Genomic DNA, 21,599 nt, shown 5'->3' on the forward strand with positions numbered 1-21,599 from the left:
GGTTGCGAACTCCTGGCCTCAAGTGACCCACCCGCCTTGGCCTCCCAAAGTGCTGGGATTATAGGTGTGAGCCACTGCACCCGGCCCTAGATTTGTTGATATTTTAACAGGTTTTCATGATATATCACTCTTCATATACATAAAAATGAAAATGTAGGCAAAATAAATTGGTTGGGGTTGTCAAAGCCCTGTGACCAAGGACCACCAGGAACACACCTGTAACCAAAATTAGGTTTAATTTGCTGCAGTGAAGGAGAATACATCCCAGGGAAACCCTCAGGGCACCCTCTGGAAAATCCTTAAATTTGGCCTTGTTCCCATAGTTCTATGGAGGAATTAGGGAAATGGAACTGGTTCAGGATTGAATGCTGTCAAGAAACGGGGGCAGTTCAGAAACTGGGTATCTTTTTTTTTTTTTTTTTTTGGAGATGGAGTCTCGCTCTATCACCCAGGCTGGATTGCAGTGGTGCAATCTCAACTCACTACAACCTCCGCCTCCTGGGTTCAAGTGATCAGCCTGCCTTGGCTTCCCAAAGTGCTGAGATTACAGGTATAAGCCACCACGCTCAGCCTGGACTAGAGTAATTTTTGCTAAAGAGAAGTAGCAATTGCTCCAAAAAAGGTGAAGTCAGGCCGGGCACAGTAGCGCACACCTGTGATTCCAGCACTTTGGGAGGCTGAGGCAGGTGGATTGCTTGAGTCCAGCCTGGACATGGTGAAACTCTATCTCTAAAAAAAAAAAAAAATTCTTTTTTTTTTAAAAAAGGCAAAGTCGGCCGGGAGCAATGGCTCACGCCTATAATCCCAGCACTTTGGGAGGCCGAGACGAGCAGATCACCTGAGGTCGGGAGTTTGAGACCAGCCTGACCAACATGGAGAAACCCCATCTCTACTAAAAATACAAAATTAGCCAGGCGTGATGGCAGCTACTCGGGAGGCTGAGGCAGGAGAATCTTGAACCTGGGAGGCAGAGGTTGTAGTGAGCTGAGATCACGCCATAGCATTCCAGCCTAGGCAACAAGAACAAAACTCCGTTTAAAAAAAAAAAAAAAAGGCCAGGAGCAGTGGCTCGCGCCTGTAATCCCAGCACTTTGGGAGGCCGAGGTGGGAGGATCACAAGGTCAGGAGTTCAAGACCAGCCTGGACAAGATGGTGAAACCCCGACTCTACTAAAAATACAAAAATTAGCCAAGTGTGGTGGCAGGCGCCTGTAATCCCAGCTGCTTGGGAGGCTGAGGCAGAGAATTGCTTGAGCCCGGGAGGTGGAGGTTGCAGTGAGCTGAGATTGCACCACTGTGCTCCAGGCTGGGCGACAGAGTGAGACTCCACCTCAAAAAAAAAAAAAAAAAAAAAAAAAAAAGGCGAAGTCACTTTGTGGTCATGAAGTGGCTTCATCTACGTCTCATTCTAAACATAGCTTACCTTCTGCTGGTAACGGCACAATCTGAATGCCAGAAAAGCCATCTTTCACTTTCTTGATAGTCCTAAACTTCAGTCCTAAACTTCACATTGATGTTGATTATAGAAAGCATCGCCATTTGAGGGATATTAAAATGTGGGAGAAGCTGGGCGCGGTGGCTCACGCCTGTAATCCCAGCACTTTGGGAGGCCGAGGCAGGTGGATCACGAGGTCAGGAGATGGAGACCATCCTGGCTAACACGGTGAAACCCCATCTCTATTGAAAATACAAAAAATTAGCCGGGCTTGGTGGCAGGTGCCTGTCGTCCCAGCTACTCGGGAGGCTGAGGCAGGAGAATGGCGTGAACCTGGGAGGCGGAGCTTGCAGTGAGCCAAGATTGCGCCACTGCACTCCAGCCTGGGAGACACAGCCAGGCTCCATCTCAAAAATAAAAAATAAAAAATAAATAAAATGTGGGGGAAATATTCACTCTAGGTTGGATGAAATAAGATTCTTGCTGTATTACCTTGGGCAAGTAATCTAACCCTTTAAGCGTCAACTTCCTGCTCTAAGCTGAGAATAATATGACCCAAAAGAAATAATGTCTACTAATTGGGTGGTACAATACTGGTTGTATCACTCAAGGTTCAACCAGGAAAATAGGAACCACTTTTTTTTTTAGACAGTCTAGCTCTGTCGCCCAGGCTGGAGTCAAGTGCAGCAGCACAATCTTGGCTCACCTGCGCTTCCTGGGTCAAGCGATCTTCCTGACTCAGCCTCCTAAGTAGCTGGGATTACAGGCACACACCACCATGCCGGGCTAATTTCTTTTTTCTTTTTTCTTTTTTTTTTTATGGTAGAGACGGGGTTTCACCATGTTGGCCAGGCTGGTCTCGAACTCCTGACCTCAAGTGATCCACCTGCCTCGGCCTCCCAAACTGCTGGGATTACCGTTGTAAGCCACTGCGCCCCGCCAGGAGGTAACCACTTTAAGTAGTGAAAACAGAGAGAATGTAATGCAAGGTTTTGGTGACACGATTAACAGGGGTTAACAGGGAGGTCTGGAAAGCCCAGCAGGGGACAGAGAGAGGCAGTACAGAGATTAGCAAAAGCAAGAAGCTGCCCACAACTCCTAACCTGCAGGGACAAAAAGAGGAGGTGGACTGAATAGAGCCCGGGGCATGGATCACCCTACAGATGTTGGGACCACAGCTACCTATCCATGAGCGGGAGCCACAGAGAGGCCTCATCTGCTGCTGGAGATGTCACCTGAGCCTGGGCAAGAGAGAAAAAGAGAAGAAATAACCTGGCTTTTTCTTTCCTCCTGCCTTCTCTTCTCCTGCCACTGCCTCCCATTGGCTAAAACGAAGCCTGAAGCCAGATGCTCTGGGAGCCTGAGAAACTGCCCCCCACAAGACTCAGCCCACTGCAATACAGAGCAGAGCAGAGGGGCACGGAAGGGATCTGTAGCAAATGGTAGAGAATGACCATTCAGTAGAAATAGTTAAACAGGCTTGGTAATACCTTTGTTGTAAAACCTTTAAAATATCAGATACACTTGCGCATAACAAAATAATTCCTTTAAAAATAGACTGCAAGGCTGGGCGCGGTGGCTCATGCCTGTAATCCCACATTGGGAGGCCGAGGCAGGCGGATGATGAGGTCAAGAGATCAAGACCAGCCTGGCCAACATGGTGAAACCCCGTCTCTACTAAAAATACAAAAATTAGCCGGGCATGGTGGCACGCGCCTGTAGTCCCAGCTACCTGGGAGGCTGAGGCAGGAGAATCGCTTGAACCTGGGAAGCGGAGGTTGTGGTGAGCCGAGATGGCGCCACTGCACTCTGTCTCAAAAAAATAAAAAATAAAAAAATTGACTGCAATCCATATAGACTAGTTCACACCTCTTCTCACACCCCCATCCTACTACGCGATTCTGAATACTACTGTGTCTAGTCTGCTATAACGACATTTAAAGATGGATTTTCAGTGTCAGACATTTTGCATTTTCTGAGCTGAAATCTCATGAGGGTTGCTATAGAAGAGGGAGATGCACATTCCATGTCACAGAAGTAAAAGCTCACCCAGAGTGTGGTTATAGGGCAGCAATGTCATGGCAACTGGACTCTGGTTTTGGGGCTCTCAAGGGATTGCTGTGTGTCCTTGGAGAGGGTCACAAAATCTCTGGACTCACGTGTAAAAAACGGAAATCATACCCATCAGGGTGGTTTACGTCCGCTCACAGTCCACTCCGCTCCTCTTCTTTGCCTTCCAAGAAGGGTCCAAAATGGTTTTTGAAAGAAACGATGAGCCGGACTAAGAAAACAGATAATGTGCCCACGGCCACAGAGCTGGCAGATGAGAAGGAATTCGGTCTCTGCGTTTCCACACCAAGGCCCTTTCCACTCACCCACCGCTTCTCTTCCTGCCCGGGGCATCTGCTGGCGGAGGAAGGCTTGTCCACGGAAAGGCAAAAGCGACTCCCGATCAAAATCCGAGGGCACCTGGTAGCGCTCTCCACGCCAGCAGAAACGCCCAACTGACTTCTTAATGGAGGGAAACCCCGGGCTCGGCCCGCCGACTGAGGCGCCCGCGTTGCGGGTTTCGGAGGCCCCTCTGCCTCTGCGCACCGGGCGGCCCCGGGTCCCCTCGGCCCTTCCCGCCGCCTCCCGGGTCCAGGGATTCTAACGGGGCCGCGTGCCCGGGGCGGGGCCACGCGCGATTGGCCGCGCGGCATCGGGGGCGGGTCCGCCGCTGGCCGGCCGGGCGGGCGCCGACAATGAGCCTCCATAAAAGGGAGCGGCGGGGGGCAGGGGCCCCGGATTGAGCCCTCCCCGCCCGGGCTCCCGACGCGCCGAGGTCTCGGGGAGGCCCGGACGCGCCGGTCGCAGGCCCGGCGGGCGGGCGGCGGGGAGGTGGCTGCGCAGGGCGGGCGGCTGGCCCGGCGCTGTTCCGGCCAGGAGGCGGGAGGTGGTTGCCGGCTGCGCGCCGAAGCCTGCGCGCCAGTCCTCCGGCCAGCGCTATCGCCCACGGCCGCACCATGGCCCTAAAGGCCGAGGGCGCCGCACTCGACTGCTTCGAGGTGACGCTCAAATGCGAGGAAGGGGAGGACGAGGAGGAGGCCATGGTGGTGGCCGTAATTCCGCGGCCAGAGCCGATGCTCAGAGGTGAGGATGGAGGGGATCCCACTTCCGCGTCACGGTGCGGGGCCCGGGCCGGGGCCGTCCCTCCCCAGTCGGGGTCCGGGACCCGGGCACCTTCTCACCCCCTTCAGCTAGGGGCCCAGGTTTCCCTCTCGGATCTGGGTCCAGGACGCGCTCTTGCACCTCCCCCACCATGGTTTAGAAGCTCAGGCCTCCTCGATTTCCCCCTCCCTCCCTCTTTCCCCCGCCCAGGGTCTGGAGGCTTCGATCCACGCCCCGCACGCTCCGGATCTTCCGGTGCCCAAGCGCCCCCTCTCCCGGGCCCAGCACCGGAGGCCGGATCCCCAGAGGCGCTGAGGTGGTTGCGGCCGCCGTCTCACAGCCTCGGAGGCGGAGGCAAGCACAACGGCCGGGCTGTGTTCTAGTCCGAGGGGCGGCGAAGCCTCTAGGCCGGAGACTGCAGGCGGGCGCCGCTGCCGACCTCCAGGAGAATTTTAAGGGCTCTCCGAGCATAACGCTTTCCTGCCCACCACCCCGCTTCATCCCCATTCCCAGGCCTTCCACTTGCAGGAGCCACAGGTGTCAGGTTCTGGAGAGAAGGGATGAATGGGACTGCATACAACAGCTAGTTTGGAAAAGCAGTGCAGTGCTAGAATGAGATTAGCTTTGGGAGTGGATGGGAGGAACAATCTCAGAACACTCGCTGTCCCCTCCCGCTTCACCGATTTCTAGTCCTCAGGAGCTTGCAAACCATAAGAAAACAAAGAGCCATCTTTGTGGGAGAGTTAATATGCATGAAAATGCAAATATCTTTCCATTCTCCCACCCCGCTTTTCTTAAGCGGGATAGTACCCAGAAGAGATTGAGAGCAGCAAGGCCATTCATTGAACTTCAGCCGAACAGAATGATGTCTGTCTGCATTGCCTGTCATCCTTTTTGGAACTGGAAGGGTTATAAAATTCATGAAGGAAATAAAGGTCACCTCCCTTCTTGGAGCATTTAGTCCAAAAGACAGGTTGTTTTCCTACTTCTGCTAATATTTATTGAGTGTGCATTGGGCATTGTCAGAGGCTGTCTCAGTTAATCCTCTCAACCCTGCAAGGGTGGCCTTATCCCCACTGTTAGGGCGAGAATAGACAGGTGAATTCATTCAACCAATATTCACTGGACATCTACTTTAGGCTGTTTAGGCTAGTGTTTTTAGGCTGGGAAGTAGTAGCAGTAAACAGAGCAACCAAAACCCTGTTTTTGAAGAACATATATATACCAATGGCTAAAGACAGAGAAATAGGTTCATGTATAGTATGTTAGGTGGCAGTAAATGGTTCAGAGATCACTAAAGCAGGAAAAGGAGAAAGAGGGGGAATGGGTATTTAATTGGATATATCGAGTGGTTCAGAAAGGGTTTTCTAATAAGGTGAATTTTGAGCACAGACCCGAAGGAATTGAGGATGCCAACCTTGCAGATATCTGCAGGAAGAGCACTTCAAGCCGAATAGCAAGTGCAAAGGTCCGGCAGCACAAACTTCTGCAAAGATTTCAGTGGAGAAAGGAAGATCGAATTCAAGGTTTTTGACCTGAGCAACTGGAGAAACAGCCTTCTTATTTTCCGAGATGGGGAAGGCTGCAGTGCTCGTGGGAGACTGGGAGTGAAAGTTTGAATATGATTAAGTTTGAGATGCCTATTTATGACATATTCAGGTGGAGAGTTCAACTAAGCAGTCAGATACGTGTGCCTGGATTTCTTGGGAGTATCTGGCTAGTGGCGTAAACGGAAATTGCCAGCAGGCAGACAGTGGGATGAGAAGGAAGTAGAGAAGTGTCTAAGGACTGAGTTCTGGGAAACTCCAGTGATGGAAGGTTGGAGACCGAGTCAGTCCCTCATCACACATTACTAAATGCCACTACATGCCAGGAGATACAGATGCCAGAGATACAGATGCAAAACATCAGAAATCTGTGTGGTCATGGATTTTTTTTTTTTTTTTTTTTTTGAGACGGAGTTTTGCTCTTTTTGCCCAAGCTGCAGTGCAATGGCACGATCTCGGCTCACTGCAACCTTTGCCTCCCGGGTTCAAGTGATTCTCCTGCCTCAGCTTCCAGAGTAACTGGGATTACAGGCATGTGCCACCACGTCCAGCTAATTTTGTATTTTCAGTAGAGATGGGGTTTCTCCATGTTGGTGGGGCTGGTCTCGAACTCTCAACCTCAGGTGATCACCCGCCTTGGCCTCCCAAAGTGCTGGGATTCAGGCATAAGCCACCATGCCTGGCCGTGGTCATGGATTCAATGGTGTGGTAAGGAGACAGGCAGTGAACATCCCAAAAACAAGTGCCAGGTGGTGACGTGTGCTGTGTTGGAGATGAAGCATAAGGGGAATAGGGTGCTCTGGTGAGGGGAGATGGTTCTTCAGCAACAAGCCAGAGGAAGGGAGGGAATATTGAGAAGAGATGAGGAAGAACCAGCACACGTAACTGAGAAAGAGTGCCAGGGAAGCAAAAGAAGAACCAACAGAAGGTCATGCCCTAGACGCAAGTGATGAAAATCAAGATGGAAGAGGTGATCGGCAGAGGACAAAGTTGAGAAACTAACTGCAGAGTTTAGCACTGCTGACTTGGATGAGAGCTGTTTTGGAAGACTAGTAGGGAAGAAAGCTGATTGCAACTGAGAGGTCAGGTTTTCTGCCCATGGTCGCATGAGAGATACGTACAAGACATATCTCGTTATCTCTTTCAGACACCACTTCTTGTATCCATGCAAGCCGAGGCTCCTATTTCTCATACCACCTCTCCCATGCAGCCCCCAGGTATTAGGGCCTCCTGTGTTTTAATTATGTCCCATCCTCTCTGGAAGGTAGGAGGGAGATGCAGCCGTGAAGGATCATGGGCACTTCGTAAAAGCACTGAGCTTCCAGGCTGATGCAGGTCTACGGCTGCCTTCTTTGCTGAACTGGAAAGGGCTGATGCCCTGTGAAAGCTTATGGTCTGTCTGTGTACACAAAGAGCAGGTATCAGGCAGCAGTAGGAGTGGGACCGTGGCTGTAAATGCTCTGTGAGCACTGAGAAGGGAGGCGAGTTCTGAGGGGATGGGGTGGCCTTTAGAACGGGCACGGTGGCTCATGCCTGTAATCCCAGCACTTTGGGAGGCTGAAGCAGGAGGATCGCTTGAGCCTAGGAGTTCATAACCAGCCTGGGCAACATAGCAAGACCCCATCTCTTAAAAATTTTTTTTGTTAGCTGGGTGTCATAGCATGCATCTGTCTGTAGCCCTAGCTACTCAGGTGGCTGAGGCTGGAGGGGTCCTTTGAGTCCAGGAGTTCAAGGCAGCAGTAAGCTATGATAACGCCACTGTACTCCAGCCTGGGTGACAAAATGAGACCCCCATCTCTTAAAAAAAAAAAATTATTAGCCAGATGTGGTGGCGCTCACCTGTAGTCCCAGGTGCTTGGCAGGCTGAAGCAGGAGGATCGCTTGAACCCAGGAGGTCAAGGCTGCAATGAGCTGAGATTGCGCCATTGCACTCCAGCCTGGGTGACAAAGTGAGACTCTGTCTCAAAATAAATAAATAAAATTTAAAAATTAAAAGAATTTACCTTCCTCACCCTCCAGAAAGTGTAGAAGTCAGATTTGGATGAAATCTATTGTCAGGGATTGGGGTTCTGGAAAGCTTCACAGGGATGATGTTGCCCAGCCCAATCAGGGTGGTCTGGACAGATGTGCAAAGGCTGGAGACCTGCAAGAATGCAGCCTGTTGGGAAAGTATGTGTAGTCCTAAGGTCCAAGACTAGATCAAGAGGAAGTATAGACGCGAGAGTCATGGGATCCCGGGCACGTCGGCTGTGTTGAGTGTGGCGTGTGCCTCATGGGCTCCAGGGGAAGGAAGAAGGACACTTTTGACAGAAATGCTCTCCTCCCCCATCCCACTCAAACCACTGAGTCTGGAGACATGCTAAGTGTTGTCGGCTGTGGGCACCTTTAGTGATAACACCCTCCCCCTCTCCCCTCACAGTAACCCAACAGGAGAAGACCCCACCGCCTAGACCCAGCCCGCTAGAGGCGGGCAGTGATGGCTGCGAGGAGCCCAAGCAGCAGGTGTCTTGGGAGCAGGAGTTCCTGGTGGGCAGCAGCCCAGGAGGCAGCGGGCGGGCACTGTGCATGGTGTGTGGCGCTGAGATCCGGGCACCCTCGGCTGACACGGCTCGCTCGCACATCTTGGAGCAGCACCCTCACACCTTGGACCTGAGCCCTTCTGAGAAGAGCAACATCCTGGAGGCCTGGAGTGAAGGGGTGGCCCTCTTGCAAGATGTGAGAGCTGAGCAGCCGTCCCCACCCAACTCAGGTAGTTGGTCCTGGGGCGGGCGAAGGGAGAAGTCAGACTTGTTTGGGCACTAGAAGCTCATTGTGCTCTTGCTCCCTACAGACTCAGGCCAGGATGCCCATCCAGATCCAGACTCCAACCCAGACCCTGCCAGAATGCCAGCCGAAATTGTCGTTCTTCTTGACTCTGAGGATAACCCATCCCTCCCTAAAAGGAGCCGGCCCAGGGGACTCCGCCCCCTTGAGCTTCCTGGTTAGTCAGCAGAAAAGCCAGTGAGCCCCGGTGGAGGTGGGGGTTTGGGGACAGGGTGAAATACAGGCCCTGTGTTCTGGGCAGGTATCTTCAGGAGCCCTGGGGTGGCAGGGTTCGGGGATGGCCTCTTAAAAAGGGTATGAGGTCTTTTCTTTTTGCAGCTGTCCCTGTCACAGAGCCAGGAAATAAGAAGCCCCGTGGTCAGAGATGGAAGGAGCCCCCAGGGGAAGAGCCAGTCAGAAAGAAAAGAGGCAGACCTATGACCAAAAACCTGGACCCTGACCCAGGTGAAGGGGAGGCCCGGGGGAGGCGTGGGCTCTGGCTACAGTGCTCTGAGGAAATCCGCGTCAGTGAGGATGCAGCAGGGCCCGGGCGCAGGGCGCCTGCAGCCCCTGAGGCTTTTTCACTCACAGTTCCATCCCATCCTCCCTTCCAGAGCCCCCATCGCCAGACTCGCCCACGGAGACTTTTGCAGCACCAGCCGAGGTCCGACACTTCACTGATGGCAGCTTCCCCGCCGGCTTCGTCTTGCAGCTCTTCTCCCACACCCAGCTCAGGGGCCCAGACAGCAAGGACTCACCCAAAGACAGGGAAGCGGTGGAAGGAGGCCTTCCCCGGGCAGAAAGCCCCTCTCCAGGTGAGCCCTCCTGAGAGGGAAGCACGGTGGGGACCTCGCAGGCAGCGCTCCTGGGCCGGGCTTCGGAGAGGCTGCTCTGTGGCAGAGCCCAGGGTAGGGGTGGGTGGTGCTCAGGTTTCCTGGGACACGGGGCCAGGGCAGGGGGATCTGAATGATGAGGAAGGCTGGCCTGAAAGCTGAGCTTTCCTTTTTTTGTTTGTTTGTTTTTTGAGACAGAATCTTGCTCTGTTGCCCAGGCTGGGAGGTAGTAGCACAAGCCCGGCTCACTACAACCTCTGCCTCCCAGGTTCAAGCAATTCTCCTGCCTCACCCTCCCTAGTAGCTGGGATTACAGGCGTGCACCACCACACCTGGCTAATTTTTGTATTTTTGGTAGAGACAGGGTTGCGCCATGTTGGCCAGGCTGGTCTCAAACTCTTGACCTCAGGTGATCCACCTGCCTTGGCCTTCCAAAGTGCACCACGCCTGGCCTATTTTTTTTTATCTTTTGAGACAAGAGTCTTGCTCTGTCTCACTCAAAGGAGTGCAGTGGTGCGATCTCGGTTCAATGCAACCTCCACTTCCCAGGTTCAAGCAATTCTCCTGCCTCACCCTCCTGAGTAGCCGGGATTACAGGCGCACGCCACCATGCCCAGCTAATTTTTGTATTTTTAGTAGAGACAGGGTTTCGCCATGTTGGCCAGTCTGGTCTCGAACTCCTGACCTCAGGTGATCCACCTGCCTCAGCCTCCCAAACTGCTAGGATTACAGGCATGAGCCACCGCACCTGACCAGATGGGCTTTTCTTAGTGTTTCCTTGTTTCCTGGAATTGGTCATTGGGTCGGGGTAGGCCAGTGTTTCCCAGAAGCCTGATACTGATTTCCACACATGCAGTTTGTTCTAGCTAGAGCCTGAGGGGTGCCCACCTTACCCTGGTGGAGCTGAGGCCCAGATGGGGCCACTCAGCAATTCAGTTAGGTGTCCAGAGAATAGACGAGATGAGCAGTGGACAGACACCTCCAGGGGACACCAGCTCAGTAAATTGCCTCATAACAGCAGTAAGTGCTTGTGTTGTTTGGTGTCCTACTGAGTTTAAGAAGCTTACATACAAGGCAAGTCGCGGTGGCTCATGCCTGTAATCCTAGCACTTTGGCAGGCTGAGGCGGGCAGATCACCTGAGGTCGGGAGTTTGAGACCAACCTGGCCAACATGGCAAAACCTCATCTCTACTAAAAATATAAAAATTAGCCAGGTGTGGTGGCAGGCGCCTGTAATCCCAGCTACTTGGGAGGCTGAGGCAGGAGAATCACTTGAACCTGGGAGGTGGAAGTTGCAGTGAGCCAAGATCGCACCACTGCACTCCAGCCTGGGCAACAGAGTGAAACTCTGTGTCTCCAAAAAAAAAAAAAGAAGAAGCTTACATACAGTTTATTTGGCCCTTACAAAAATAACTTGTATAGAAGGGCACATGTCCATTCCTTTTTCCAAAAGGGAAAACCATTTCTCAAAGAAATGGTTCCTTCTTCCCCATGGTCCTTATGTCAGTTTCCTATTTGCTGCTGTAACAAACCACACAGACGTAATGGCTTAAAACAACACACATGGCTTGTGCCTGTAGTCCCAGCCACTTGGGAGGCTGAGACAGGAGGATTGTTTCAGCCCAAGAGTTCAAGGCTGCAACGAGCTATGATCACACCACTGCACTCCAGCCTGGACAACAGAATGAGACCCTCTCTAAAAACAAAACAAAACACAGATTTATTATTTTACAGTTCTGGAGGTCAGAGGTCCAAAATGGGTCTCACTGAGCTAAAATCAAGGTGTTGGCAGGGCTGTGTTCCTTCCTGGAAGCTCTAGGGGAAAATCTATTTTCTTGACTTGACCAGCTCCTAGAGGCTGCCTGCATTTCTTGGCTTGTGGCCTCCTTCCATCTTCAAAGCCAGCAGTGGCTAGTAGAGTCTTTCTCAGATACTGCCCTGGGTTCCGGCTCATCTGCCTCTTCCCCATTCAAGGACCCTCATGATTATATTGGGCTACTCAGTCCAGGATAATCTCTTTTTGAGTCTGCTGATGAGCAACCTTAATTTCATCTGTAACCTTCATTCCCCTTTGCCATGTAACAAAACAGGTTCCAGGAATTAGGGTGAGAGGCATCATTCTGCCAACCACACATGACCCAGCAGACAGAATTAGGATGAGACTGGAATGTAGTCCAGCAGGGCAGAGACCGAGCCTCGTCCTCTGTTCACCTCTCCATGCCAAGCATAGTTTACAGGCGCTCAGGAAATGCTTCTTGAAGAAGTGAATGGGTCAGGAGTGCATGTCTCCTTGTACCAACTTGTCTGAAATGTGTGTTTGGAACTAGAGCCATAGAATGATGGCCAACGAGGTGGCTGGAGGCTCTCTTGAGAACAGGGCTCTCAAAAAGCAGGTGTGCTTTTGTTTTTGTTTTTTGAGACAGAGTCCCTGCCCAGGCTGGAGTACAGTGGCGCCATCATAGCTCACTGCAGCCTCAAACTCCCAGGCTCAAGCAGTCCTCCTGCCACAGCTTCCTGAGTAGCTGGGACCACAGGGGTGCATCTCCACACCAGACTAATTCTTAAATTTTTTGTAGAGACAGGTTTTCGCTGTGTTGCCCAAGCTAGTCTCCAACTCCTGGGTGCAAGCAGTCCTCCCACCTGGGCCTCCCAAAGTTCTGGGATGACAGGTGTGCATAAAGAAAAAAGCCTTGGCTAGGCACAGTGGCTCACAGACCTGTCATTCCCAGCACTTTGGGATGCCAAAGTGGGAAGATTGCCTGAGGCTAGGCATTCGAGACCAACCTGAGCAACATAAGGAGACTCCATCTCTAGAAAAATTTTCAAAATTAATTGGGCATGTTGGTGTGCACCTCTAGTCCCTACTAAGACTAGGGGCTAAGGCAAGAGGATCACTTGAGCCCAGGAATTTGAGGTTGCAGTAAATTCTGATTGTACTCCAATCAGATTGTACTACTGTACTCCAGCCTGGGCAACAGAGCTAGACTGTCTCAAAAAAAAACAAAGAAAAAAGCCAGCGTATTATGTACTCCTTTAGTCACACTCCACTCACCCCTCACAAGGTTTTTCACTGCTATAACATTCTTAATTTGGTTTGTATCCTTCAGCGAGAGCTCTCTGTGTGTTTGCGTGTGTGTGTAGTTGCTTTTGTTTATTTGCCTAAATTTGGGCCCCCCGTTTTGTGATCTCAAGGCAGGCCTCACCCTTTCACGTAGATCACAGTTTTAACTGTCTCAAGTTTCAGCTTGAGTCACATTCCAGTCCTGGCTCCCTGAGACCGTGTGTGCTGCTTGGACTTGAGCGTGTCCCGAGTCTCCTGGTTCTCTCCGGTGGATCCCTGCTCTAAATGGCTGACCTCTTCCACTGTCTAATGGGTCTTCTGGTTTCATTCTCGAAAGGGAGCCTTCATTTCGAGTCCTGGGGTACCCTGTGCGCAAACTCCACCTTTCTGGAGTGGTGAGTAGATGAGAAGAGAATCCCTGAGATTTTAGGTTTCTTTGGGGTGAGTGGGCAAAGTCTGAGAGGAAGGGGCTTCAGCAGGCTGCTTGAGTGATTGTAGGGTGTTGTCAGCAGTGGCAGCCTTCGTGGAGGTTGGAGATGCCTGGGAAACCACAGAAGATACCTCAGTGGTACACAAGTGTTCCTGGAGCCTGTGCCCGAGGGAAGCGCCCTGGGAGATGGCATGAGTGAGACAGCCTTTGTCCCCCAAAACTCTGTGTCCAGGTATATAGGCTGGAGGCAGTAAATCTTTAAAAACCAGGGGCCCCCATGGCGGTTCTTTGCAGAGCAGAGGCTCTGGACCTGTGGTTTCAGACGGTCTCATGAACCCAAAGCTTGGATAGATTTCTAAGAAACCTGTGAAGCTTCGACCAGAATGGCTCTACTTTCTGTGTTCTTCTGTACGTATTGAAGTTCTCTGAAGACTTTATTTAAATAAAGATCCTGCCACTTTAAAAAAAATTAGAGGTGTAAAAATTGTGGATTTAGCAGTTGGAAAAAGCCACCTATGGTCAGGTTAGCTGAGCTGATGAATGTGAATGTGAGGTACTCTGGGAAGACTCTAGAACCTTCTGAGGACCTTGCTGGAGGAGGATGGGGAGAGTGTGCAGGCCAGGAGAGGAGGTGGGCCACAATGACCCACTGACAAGTAATGGAAAGAGGAGCCTTTCTGTCTTGCTGGTGTTTTTCTTTTTTTTTTTTTTTTTTTTTTTGGAGACGGAGTCTCGCTCTGTCGCCCAGGCTGGATGCAGTGGCGTGATCTCGGCTCACTGCAAGCTCTGCCTCCCAGGTTCATGCCATTCTCCTGCCTCAGCCTCCCAAGGAGCTGGGACTACAGGCATCCACCACCACACCTGGCTAATTTTTTGTATTTTTAGTAGAGACGGGGTTTCACCATGTTAGCCAGGATGGTCTCGATCTCCTGACCTCGTGATCTGCCCACCTCAACCTCCCAAAGTGCAGGGATTACAGGCATGAGCCACCGCACCTGGCCTGTGTTTTTCTTTTTTTTTTTTTTTTTTGGAGATGGAGTTTTGCTCTTGTCACCCAGGCTGGAGTGCAGTGGCGCGATCTTGGCTCACTGAAACCTCCGCCTCCCTAGTTGAAGCGATTCTCCTGCCTCAGCCTCCTGAGTAGGTGGGATTATAGGCGTGCGCCACCATGCCTGGCTAATTTTTTTGTATTATTAGTAGAGATCACGTCTCACCCTATTGGTCAGGCTAGTCTCAAACTCCTGACCTCAGGTGATCCGCCCACCTCGGCCTCCCAAAGTGCTGGGATTACAGGCATGAGCCACCATGCACGGCCCTCGCTGGTGTTAGTTTAAGTAGAACCTAGGGATCTGGCTTAGGATACCTTGGCAAGAACTTGTGTTTGCAGGCCGGACAAAGGAGGAAGCGGAGTGAGAGTGAGCATGTGTGTGCATAAGTGTGAGTGTGAGCTTCACAAGGGTGTTTTTTGTTTGTTTGTCACCCAGGCTGGAGTGCAATGGTGCAATCTTGCCTCACTGCAACCTCTGCCTCCCAGGTTCAAGTGATTATCCTGCCTCAGCCTCCCAAGTAGCTGGGATTACAAGCGCCTGCCACCACACCCGGCTAATTTTTATATTTTTAGTAGAGATGGGGTTTCACCATGTTGGCCAGGCTGGTCTTGAACTCCTGACCTCAAGTGATCCGCCCACCTCCGCCTCCCAAAGTGTTGGGATTACAGGCATGAACCGCCACACCTGGCAGGGGTGTTTATTTTTGTTCACTATTGTATCTTTTTTTTTTTTTTTTTTTTTTGAGGCAAAATTTCACTCTTGTTGCCCAGGCTGGAGTGCAGTGGCGCGATGTCGGCTCACTGCAACCTCTGCCTCCCAGGTTCAAGCGATTCTCCTGCCTCACCCTCGCTAGTAGCTGGGATTACAAGCATGTGCCACTATGCCTGGCTAATTTTGTATTTTTTTTTTTTTAGTGGAGACAGGGTTTCTCCATGTTGGTCAGGCTGGTCTCAAACTCCTGACCTCAGGTGATCTGCCCACCTCGGCCTCCCAAAGTGCTGGGATTACAGGCGTGAGCCACCGCGCCAGGTCTCACTGTTGTATCTTTACCATCTAGAACAGTGCCTGGCACAAAGAGAGCCCCTGGTAAAAAAAATCATGGAAAAGATGAGTGAATGATTGATAGCTGCCTTTTCTTGCCATTCTGGTGGTGACATTTCTGGGAAAGAGGGGCATTTCTGGGGCAGGGGTGCAAAAGGGCTCAGTTTGTCCCAGAGACTGCTAAATCCTCCCAGCTCACTTTTTTTTTTTTTTATGGCCCTGGGATTCTGATCTCTACCAGATCTCAGGCCTCGCTCTCCCAACCTCCGCACCTACCCTTACCTCTGCTCTCCTTGCCACCAAGAATAACTGGCACTAGCCGGGCACGGTGGCTCAAGCCTGTAATCCCAGCACTTTGGGAGGCCGAGGTGGGCGGATCATGAGGTCAGGAGATCGAGACCATCCTGGCTAACACGGTGAAACCCCATCTCTACTAAAAATACAAAAAAATTAGCCGGGCGTGTTGGTGGGCGACTGTAGTCCCAGCTACTCGGGAGGCTGAGGCAGGAGAATGGCGTGAACCCAGGAGGCGGAGCTTGCAGTGAGCTGAGATCGCGCCGCTGCACTCCAGCCTGGGGGACAGAGAAAGACTCCGTCTCAAAAAAAAAACAACAAAAAAAGAATAACTGGCACTTAATTCTCTTGGCTTGGGAAGTCCCTACCTATTGAGCCCTTACTATGTACTGAACTCTTTTTTTTTTTTTTGAGTTGGGGTTTCTCTGTCGCCCAGGCTGGAGTGCAGTGGTGTAATCTCCACTCACTGCGACCTCCGCCTCCCAGACTCAAGTGATCCTCCCACCTCAGCCTCCTGAGTAGCTGGGATTACAGCCGTGCACCACCACACCTGGATACTTTTTGTATTTGTTTTGTAGAGACCGGGGTTTCGCCATGTTGCCCAGGCTGGTCTCCTGAGCTCAGGGGATCTGCCTGCCTTGGCCTCCCAAGGTGCTGGGATTATAGGCATGCACCACTGCGACTGGCCTGAACTCTTAATGTTACCTCATTAAATCCATACAAACATCCTCTAAAGTATCATGATTTCCATTTTACAGAACAGAAAACTGAGCCATGGAGAGGTTAGGTACCTCCCTCAGGGCCACTCACCTAGTAGGTGGCAGCTTGTTGTCTTTCTTTTTTTTGTTTGTTTGTTTGTTTTCAAGCAATCGCTTGAAATCCAGCCTCCTGAGTAGCTGGACTACAGGCCCCCGCCACCACACCTGGTTAATTTTTGTATTTTTAGTAGAGATGAGGTTTCACCATGTTGGCCAGGCTGGTCTCGAACTCCTGACCTCAAATGATCTGCCCACCTCAGCCTCCCAAAGTGCTGGGATTACAGGCGTGAGCCACTACGCCTGGCAGCCTGATGTATTTCCACTCCACCCACTCAGACACCTTGCCTGTAAGCAGTGTCCCCTGCCCCCAACCCCCCTCCCTCTGGCACCCAGGCTGAATTCCCTGCCTTCTCTCCAGCTTATGTAACTGAACTGCTCCTAGCAAAGGCTGGCCCCTGTCCTCATCACTAAAGCCCATCCTACCTCCCCCTTGTCACAATGCCCCTGGGTCTTCCCCATCAGCCTACACAAAGCCGTTATTTCTTCCTTCTTAGCCCCTTGTCCCCCTAGCCACTGTCTTCATTTGTCCCTATACCTTTTCAGTAAAGCTGGACTGTGTTTTCTGTAGCAGCTGCTTCCCATCTCTCTCTGGAATCTGCTTCAAACTTTCATCCTCAGCACTCCACACTAAAATTGCTCATTTGGCAAGGTCGCCGTTGACTTCCATAAAATTCAGTAGTCTGTTCTTGGGCCTTCTCTTTTTTTTTTTTCCCCGAGATGGAGTCTAGCTCTGTTGCCCAAAATGGAGTGCAGTGGCATGATCTCAGCTCACTGCAGCCCCTGCCTCCCAGGTTCACGTGATTCTCTTGCCTCAGCCTCCCAAGTAGCTGGGATTACAGGCGCCTGCCACTATGCCCAGCTAATTTTTGTATTTTTAGTAGAGATGGGGTTTCACTGTGTTGGCCAGGCTGGTCTCGAACACCTGACCTCGTGATCCGCCTGCCTCGGCCTCCCAAAGTGCTGGGATTACAGGCGTGAGCCACCGTGCCTGGCAGTCCTTCTTTTTTTTTTTTTTTTTTTTTGAGATGGAGTTTCACTCTTGTCGCCCAGGCTGGAGTGCAGTGGCGTGATCTCGGCTCACTGCAACCTCCACTTCCCGGGTTCAAGCGATTCTCCTGCCTCAGCCTCCTGAATAGCTGGGATTACAGGCGTGCACCACCTCACCCAGCTAATTTTGTATTTTTAGTAGAGACAGGGTTTCATCATGTTGGTCAGGCTAGTCTCAAACTCCTGAATTCAAGTGATCCGCCCGCCTCGGCCTCCCAAAGTGCTGGGATTACAGGCATGAGCCACTGCACCTGGCTGGTCCTTCGCTTTCTGATCTGGCGGTTACAGTGGGCCGATCACTCACTCCTTCCTGGAGACAGCTTTCTTCCCTTGGCTTTTCCGGCAGCTGCTCACCTGGTGTTCCTCTTCCCTCACTAACTGTTCCTTCTCAGTTTCTCTTGCCGCTCACTCTCAGCTCCCATTGTTGGAACACGTCATATCATTGTCTGCCTTTCCCTTTCTAGAATGTAAGGGCCTGCACGTTAGGGTGTTTGCGTCCTGCACTGTAATATCCCCGGTAGCCAGAACAGTGCCTGGCACAGCGTAGGCCCAGCTTATGTGTTTGGTGAATGAGTAAGTGCTTAAGTATCCCCAGCCATGGGTCAGTGTCGGTACTCGCTCCCTGGGAGATCTCATCTAGGTTCACAGCTTTCAATGCCATGTGTGTGCTCGTAACGCTCATCTTGGCAGCTCCTTCCTGGTTCCATCCTCTTTTCCAGTTGCCCAGGTGGTATCTCTACATGATTGTCTAAAAGATCTCAAACATCGTGCCACTGCACTCCAGCCTGGTGACACAGCGAGACTCCGTCTCAGAAAAAAATCTCAAACTCAGCACATTGAAACTGAACCCCCCAGTCTCCCCAATGCACCCCACCCCCAGACTCCACAATTTTCCCTTTCCCAATGAACAGGCAGCCCCAGGCTTCAGTTTGCTGTGGCCACACCCACACAGTCATCCTCTTCTTTCTCCAGCCCAGCATCTGTCCAGCAGCCGATCCTCCAAAACAAGTTCAGCGCTCACACTGCTGTCACCACATCCACTGCCGCTACCCTAGTCAGGGCCAGCTCTCGCCTGGTTCCTGTAACAAACCTAAGCCAGGTCTCCTGGCTGCTGAGCTTTGCCCGCTATGCTCTGCTCTCCTGTAGCAGCCAGAGTGTCCCTGCTGAGAACACAAGTCAGATCCAGTCACTCCTCTACTCACGGCCTTTCTGTACTGCTGCTGTTGCACTCCAGATAAAAGCCAGAGCCTTCGTGGTGACCAGTGAACTCCCCACAGGCTCCTTACCTCTCCCCCTACACCCCGCTCCCCACACAGGCACTGACCTTGCTGTTCCTGGGGAAGCCAGCGTGCTCCACCAGGGCGTCCATACTTGCTCCTCCCTCTGCTCAAAATGCTGTTCCCTCACCTGTCTGCCTCTCTGGCTCCTCGCTCCCTCTGTGTCTCTGGTCCCCTGTCAGCTCTCTGCTATCCTATCTCCTTTGCCTGGTGTACTTTGCTACTTTGCGTCTGTCCATATATAACATACTGCATTTTTTATTTGTTTATCCTATTTATTGGCTCTGATAACTAGAATGTGAAGTCCCAGAACGCCACTTAGGGAGCTCCATTCACCGCTGTACCCCAGCAATCCGAACGGCGTTGGGCATATAGTGCTCAATAAATTATTGTCAAATTAATGAACAAATGAGATTCAGTGTTCCTTCAGGGAGCCTATAGTTTATCGGGGAGACAAACTAGCTTCTGGGAACACAGAATAGAATTTGGTAGGTGATAAAAATTCGGTGGCAACCACTAAGTCATTTTAAATTCCAGCACATTGCACAGCAAAATTGTACCTGTTTTCTCTGCCACATTTTAAATAATCATGTCTCTAAAAACGGTAGAAAAGGAACACACACAAATGAATCCTTCCCAATATAGACAGTGGAGTAGTTGAAATCACCATTTTCTGTTTTTGCCTTTCAATGTAACGTAACTTTTTTTTTTTTGAGACAGTCTCGCTCTGTCTCCCAGGCTGGAGTGCAGTGGCATGATCTTGGCTCACTGCAACCTCCACCTCCCAGGTTCATGCGATTCTCCCGCCTCAGCCTCCCGAGTAGCTGGGATTAGAGGGGTGCACCACTATGCCTGCCTAATTTCTTTGTATTTTAGTAAAGGGTTTCTCCATGTTAGCCAGGCTGGTCTCAAACTCCTGACCTCAAGTGATCTGCTCACCTTGGCCTCCCAAAGTGCTGGGATTACAGGCATGAGCCACCATGCCCAGCCCTAATGTAACTTTTGCACACGTCCCTGTTGCATGCTCGTTTTTTATGGCTGCACACAGCCATGGCAGTCCTCTTTCCTCTGCCTCGAGGCCCAGCTTTGCCCATTATGAGTGCCTTCTCCATACTGCTAAGGTGGACGCCTGGTCTTGGTGATGTAGGTGTTGACACTCGGGAGATAAAGAGCCTGGTGGAAGTTCGCCAGGGGTCTTTTCTCTCCCCAGTGTAGTCTCTCATGAGCTCCTTGGTGGGCACAGCTATCCCTTAGACTGCTTCTGGGTGTTCCCACCCCATCACCTCTGCCCCACTCAGGCAGAACCCGTTAGGCTAGGATGCCCAGTAAGTTTGAGATAAAATGGAGTTGCAGGTAGGAGTTACAGGAAGAGGCAGGCAGCACCGGGCGTCCTTGTGCCAAAATACATACAGGAGGAATGCGGCCTGGCTTCATCTGGCTTGTCCCTAGGGAGGCTATGAGCCTCATTTTCTAGCTGGCGGCAGTCCTCCTCGATCACCCAGGAGTGGAGCTCCCTGCCATCCTTGGGCTTCCCCTCATGCCAGGCACTGGGCTGTGGACATAATGAAAGCCCTGGAAATGTGGGTACAGTTTGCAGAGCTTCCAGGGAGCATCCTCGTGGTGGGGTGCCTGGGGGGCTCTGACTGCTCTCTGCTCTCATCCCTGCCCAGCTCCCCCTCCGGGGCTCCGCGGGACACTGGATCTCCAGGTTATCCGCGTGCGGATGGAGGAGCCCCCAGCAGTCAGCCTCCTGCAAGACTGGTCCAGGCATCCCCAGGGCACCAAGCGTGTGGGAGCAGGTGACACCTCAGACTGGCCGACAGTTCTGTCAGAATCCAGCACTACTGTGGCGGGGAAGCCGGAGAAAGGGAATGGGGTGTAAATTCTTGCTTTCCTGGGGAGGGAGGGAGGGAGGAGGCAGCGTCCCCCAGTGGCTTATAACTCGGACCTGCCTGGCTCACCCACCTGGTCGAGAGTAGAAACAGGTGCCAGGGCAGGAGGGGGCGGGGGCAGCATCCACTGTTACTTTAGGGCACTGGAAAGTGTCTGTTCCTGGCCAGGCCTGAGGTCGGCGAGGGTGGCCGAGGCTGTTGTGCAGTAGGGCACTGGGCCTGTGGAGAACACCTACCCCAGTCCTTCGCTGACCCCCACCTCTCTTTGTCCCTCACGACCTCCTCCACCCTTCCCCTGCTCCCCACCATTCTCCCTTGGCACAGTGCCTTACACAAGAGTGGTCATAAGGGGGTTTGAACTGAGTCCCACTACCTCGGGGGACACCTCCCCTCCCCACTTGTTCAGGCTTCTAAACCAGGAGGCCTCCATTACCTCTTCCTGTCCCACCCCTGCAGAGGCCTGAAGCTGGGTCTGGGCACCCCATTCACTCCTGTTCTCATTTACATCTGTTTTCCTGTTGTATATATCACCTTTGTTGACAATAAATTATTTTTTTTTATTAAGAGTTCCGTCTGGGCCATCATTGGGGAAAAGGGTTTGCTAGCAGGATACCTGGCCACGTAGAGCAACCTTGAGGGGCAGGAGGGTTGGAAGATGGTCCTCGGGGAAGCCAGGGAGCCACCTCTCCTGAAGGTGGGACAGCACCAGGGCAGGCCTCTGTGGAGCCCAGGAACGAGGGCTGACTTATGCTATCAGTCACCTATGGCCGTCTCACCCCCTCCCTTCCTCTCTGCTCTGGAAATGGGGTCAGAAACAGTTTTCTTTAACATTGTACCTTCTGGCTCACCTGGTAGGCCTCTGCCCAAAAGAGGTCACTGTAGAAGCCCAGGGCTGCTCACAACCAGGGAGCTGGGAATTAGCCT

The 21,599-nt window shown here is 52.0% G+C and overlaps 1 protein-coding gene across 9 annotated transcripts; it reads left to right on the plus strand.

Moving 5' to 3' along the window:
* Positions 1–4,137: 4,137 nt before the first annotated feature.
* SPINDOC (spindlin interactor and repressor of chromatin binding) lies at positions 4,138–21,241 on the plus strand. 9 transcript variants are annotated; one of them, XR_004029677.1, is made up of 7 exons: positions 4,138–4,566; positions 8,551–8,880; positions 8,962–9,111; positions 9,273–9,398; positions 9,548–9,748; positions 13,005–13,222; positions 20,454–20,490. XR_004029677.1 is itself a non-coding variant. In XM_030811005.1 (7 exons), the coding sequence occupies exons 1-7, from the start codon at positions 4,440–4,442 to the stop codon at positions 20,584–20,586; spliced, it is 1,125 nt and encodes a 374-aa protein (XP_030666865.1). In that variant the 5' UTR covers positions 4,138–4,439; the 3' UTR covers positions 20,587–21,241. The 9 variants fall into 9 exon arrangements, 6 of the variants coding, with proteins under 6 accessions (XP_030666865.1, XP_030666863.1, XP_030666868.1 ...); XR_004029676.1 differs by lacking the exon at positions 20,454–20,490 and adding an exon at positions 13,552–13,995; XR_004029678.1 differs by lacking the exon at positions 20,454–20,490 and adding an exon at positions 13,552–13,995 and having other exon boundaries at positions 13,011–13,222.
* The last annotated feature ends 358 nt before the right edge of the window (positions 21,242–21,599 follow it).

Source organism: Nomascus leucogenys, chromosome 4 (assembly GCF_006542625.1).
Source record: "Nomascus leucogenys isolate Asia chromosome 4, Asia_NLE_v1, whole genome shotgun sequence".
NCBI lineage: Eukaryota > Metazoa > Chordata > Mammalia > Primates > Hylobatidae > Nomascus > Nomascus leucogenys.

Excerpts from the sequence above, each read along its gene's own strand:
- SPINDOC (XM_030811003.1), top strand. The coding sequence starts at position 4,440 with ATGGCCCTAAAGGCCGAGGGCGCCGCACTCGACTGCTTCGAGGTGACG. Across the intron at positions 9,749-13,164 it reads GGCAGAAAGCCCCTCTCCAG|GGAGCCTTCATTTCGAGTCC; the intron begins GTGAGCCCTCCT and ends CATTCTCGAAAG. Across the intron at positions 13,223-20,491 it reads AACTCCACCTTTCTGGAGTG|GTTATCCGCGTGCGGATGGA; the intron begins GTGAGTAGATGA and ends CTGGATCTCCAG.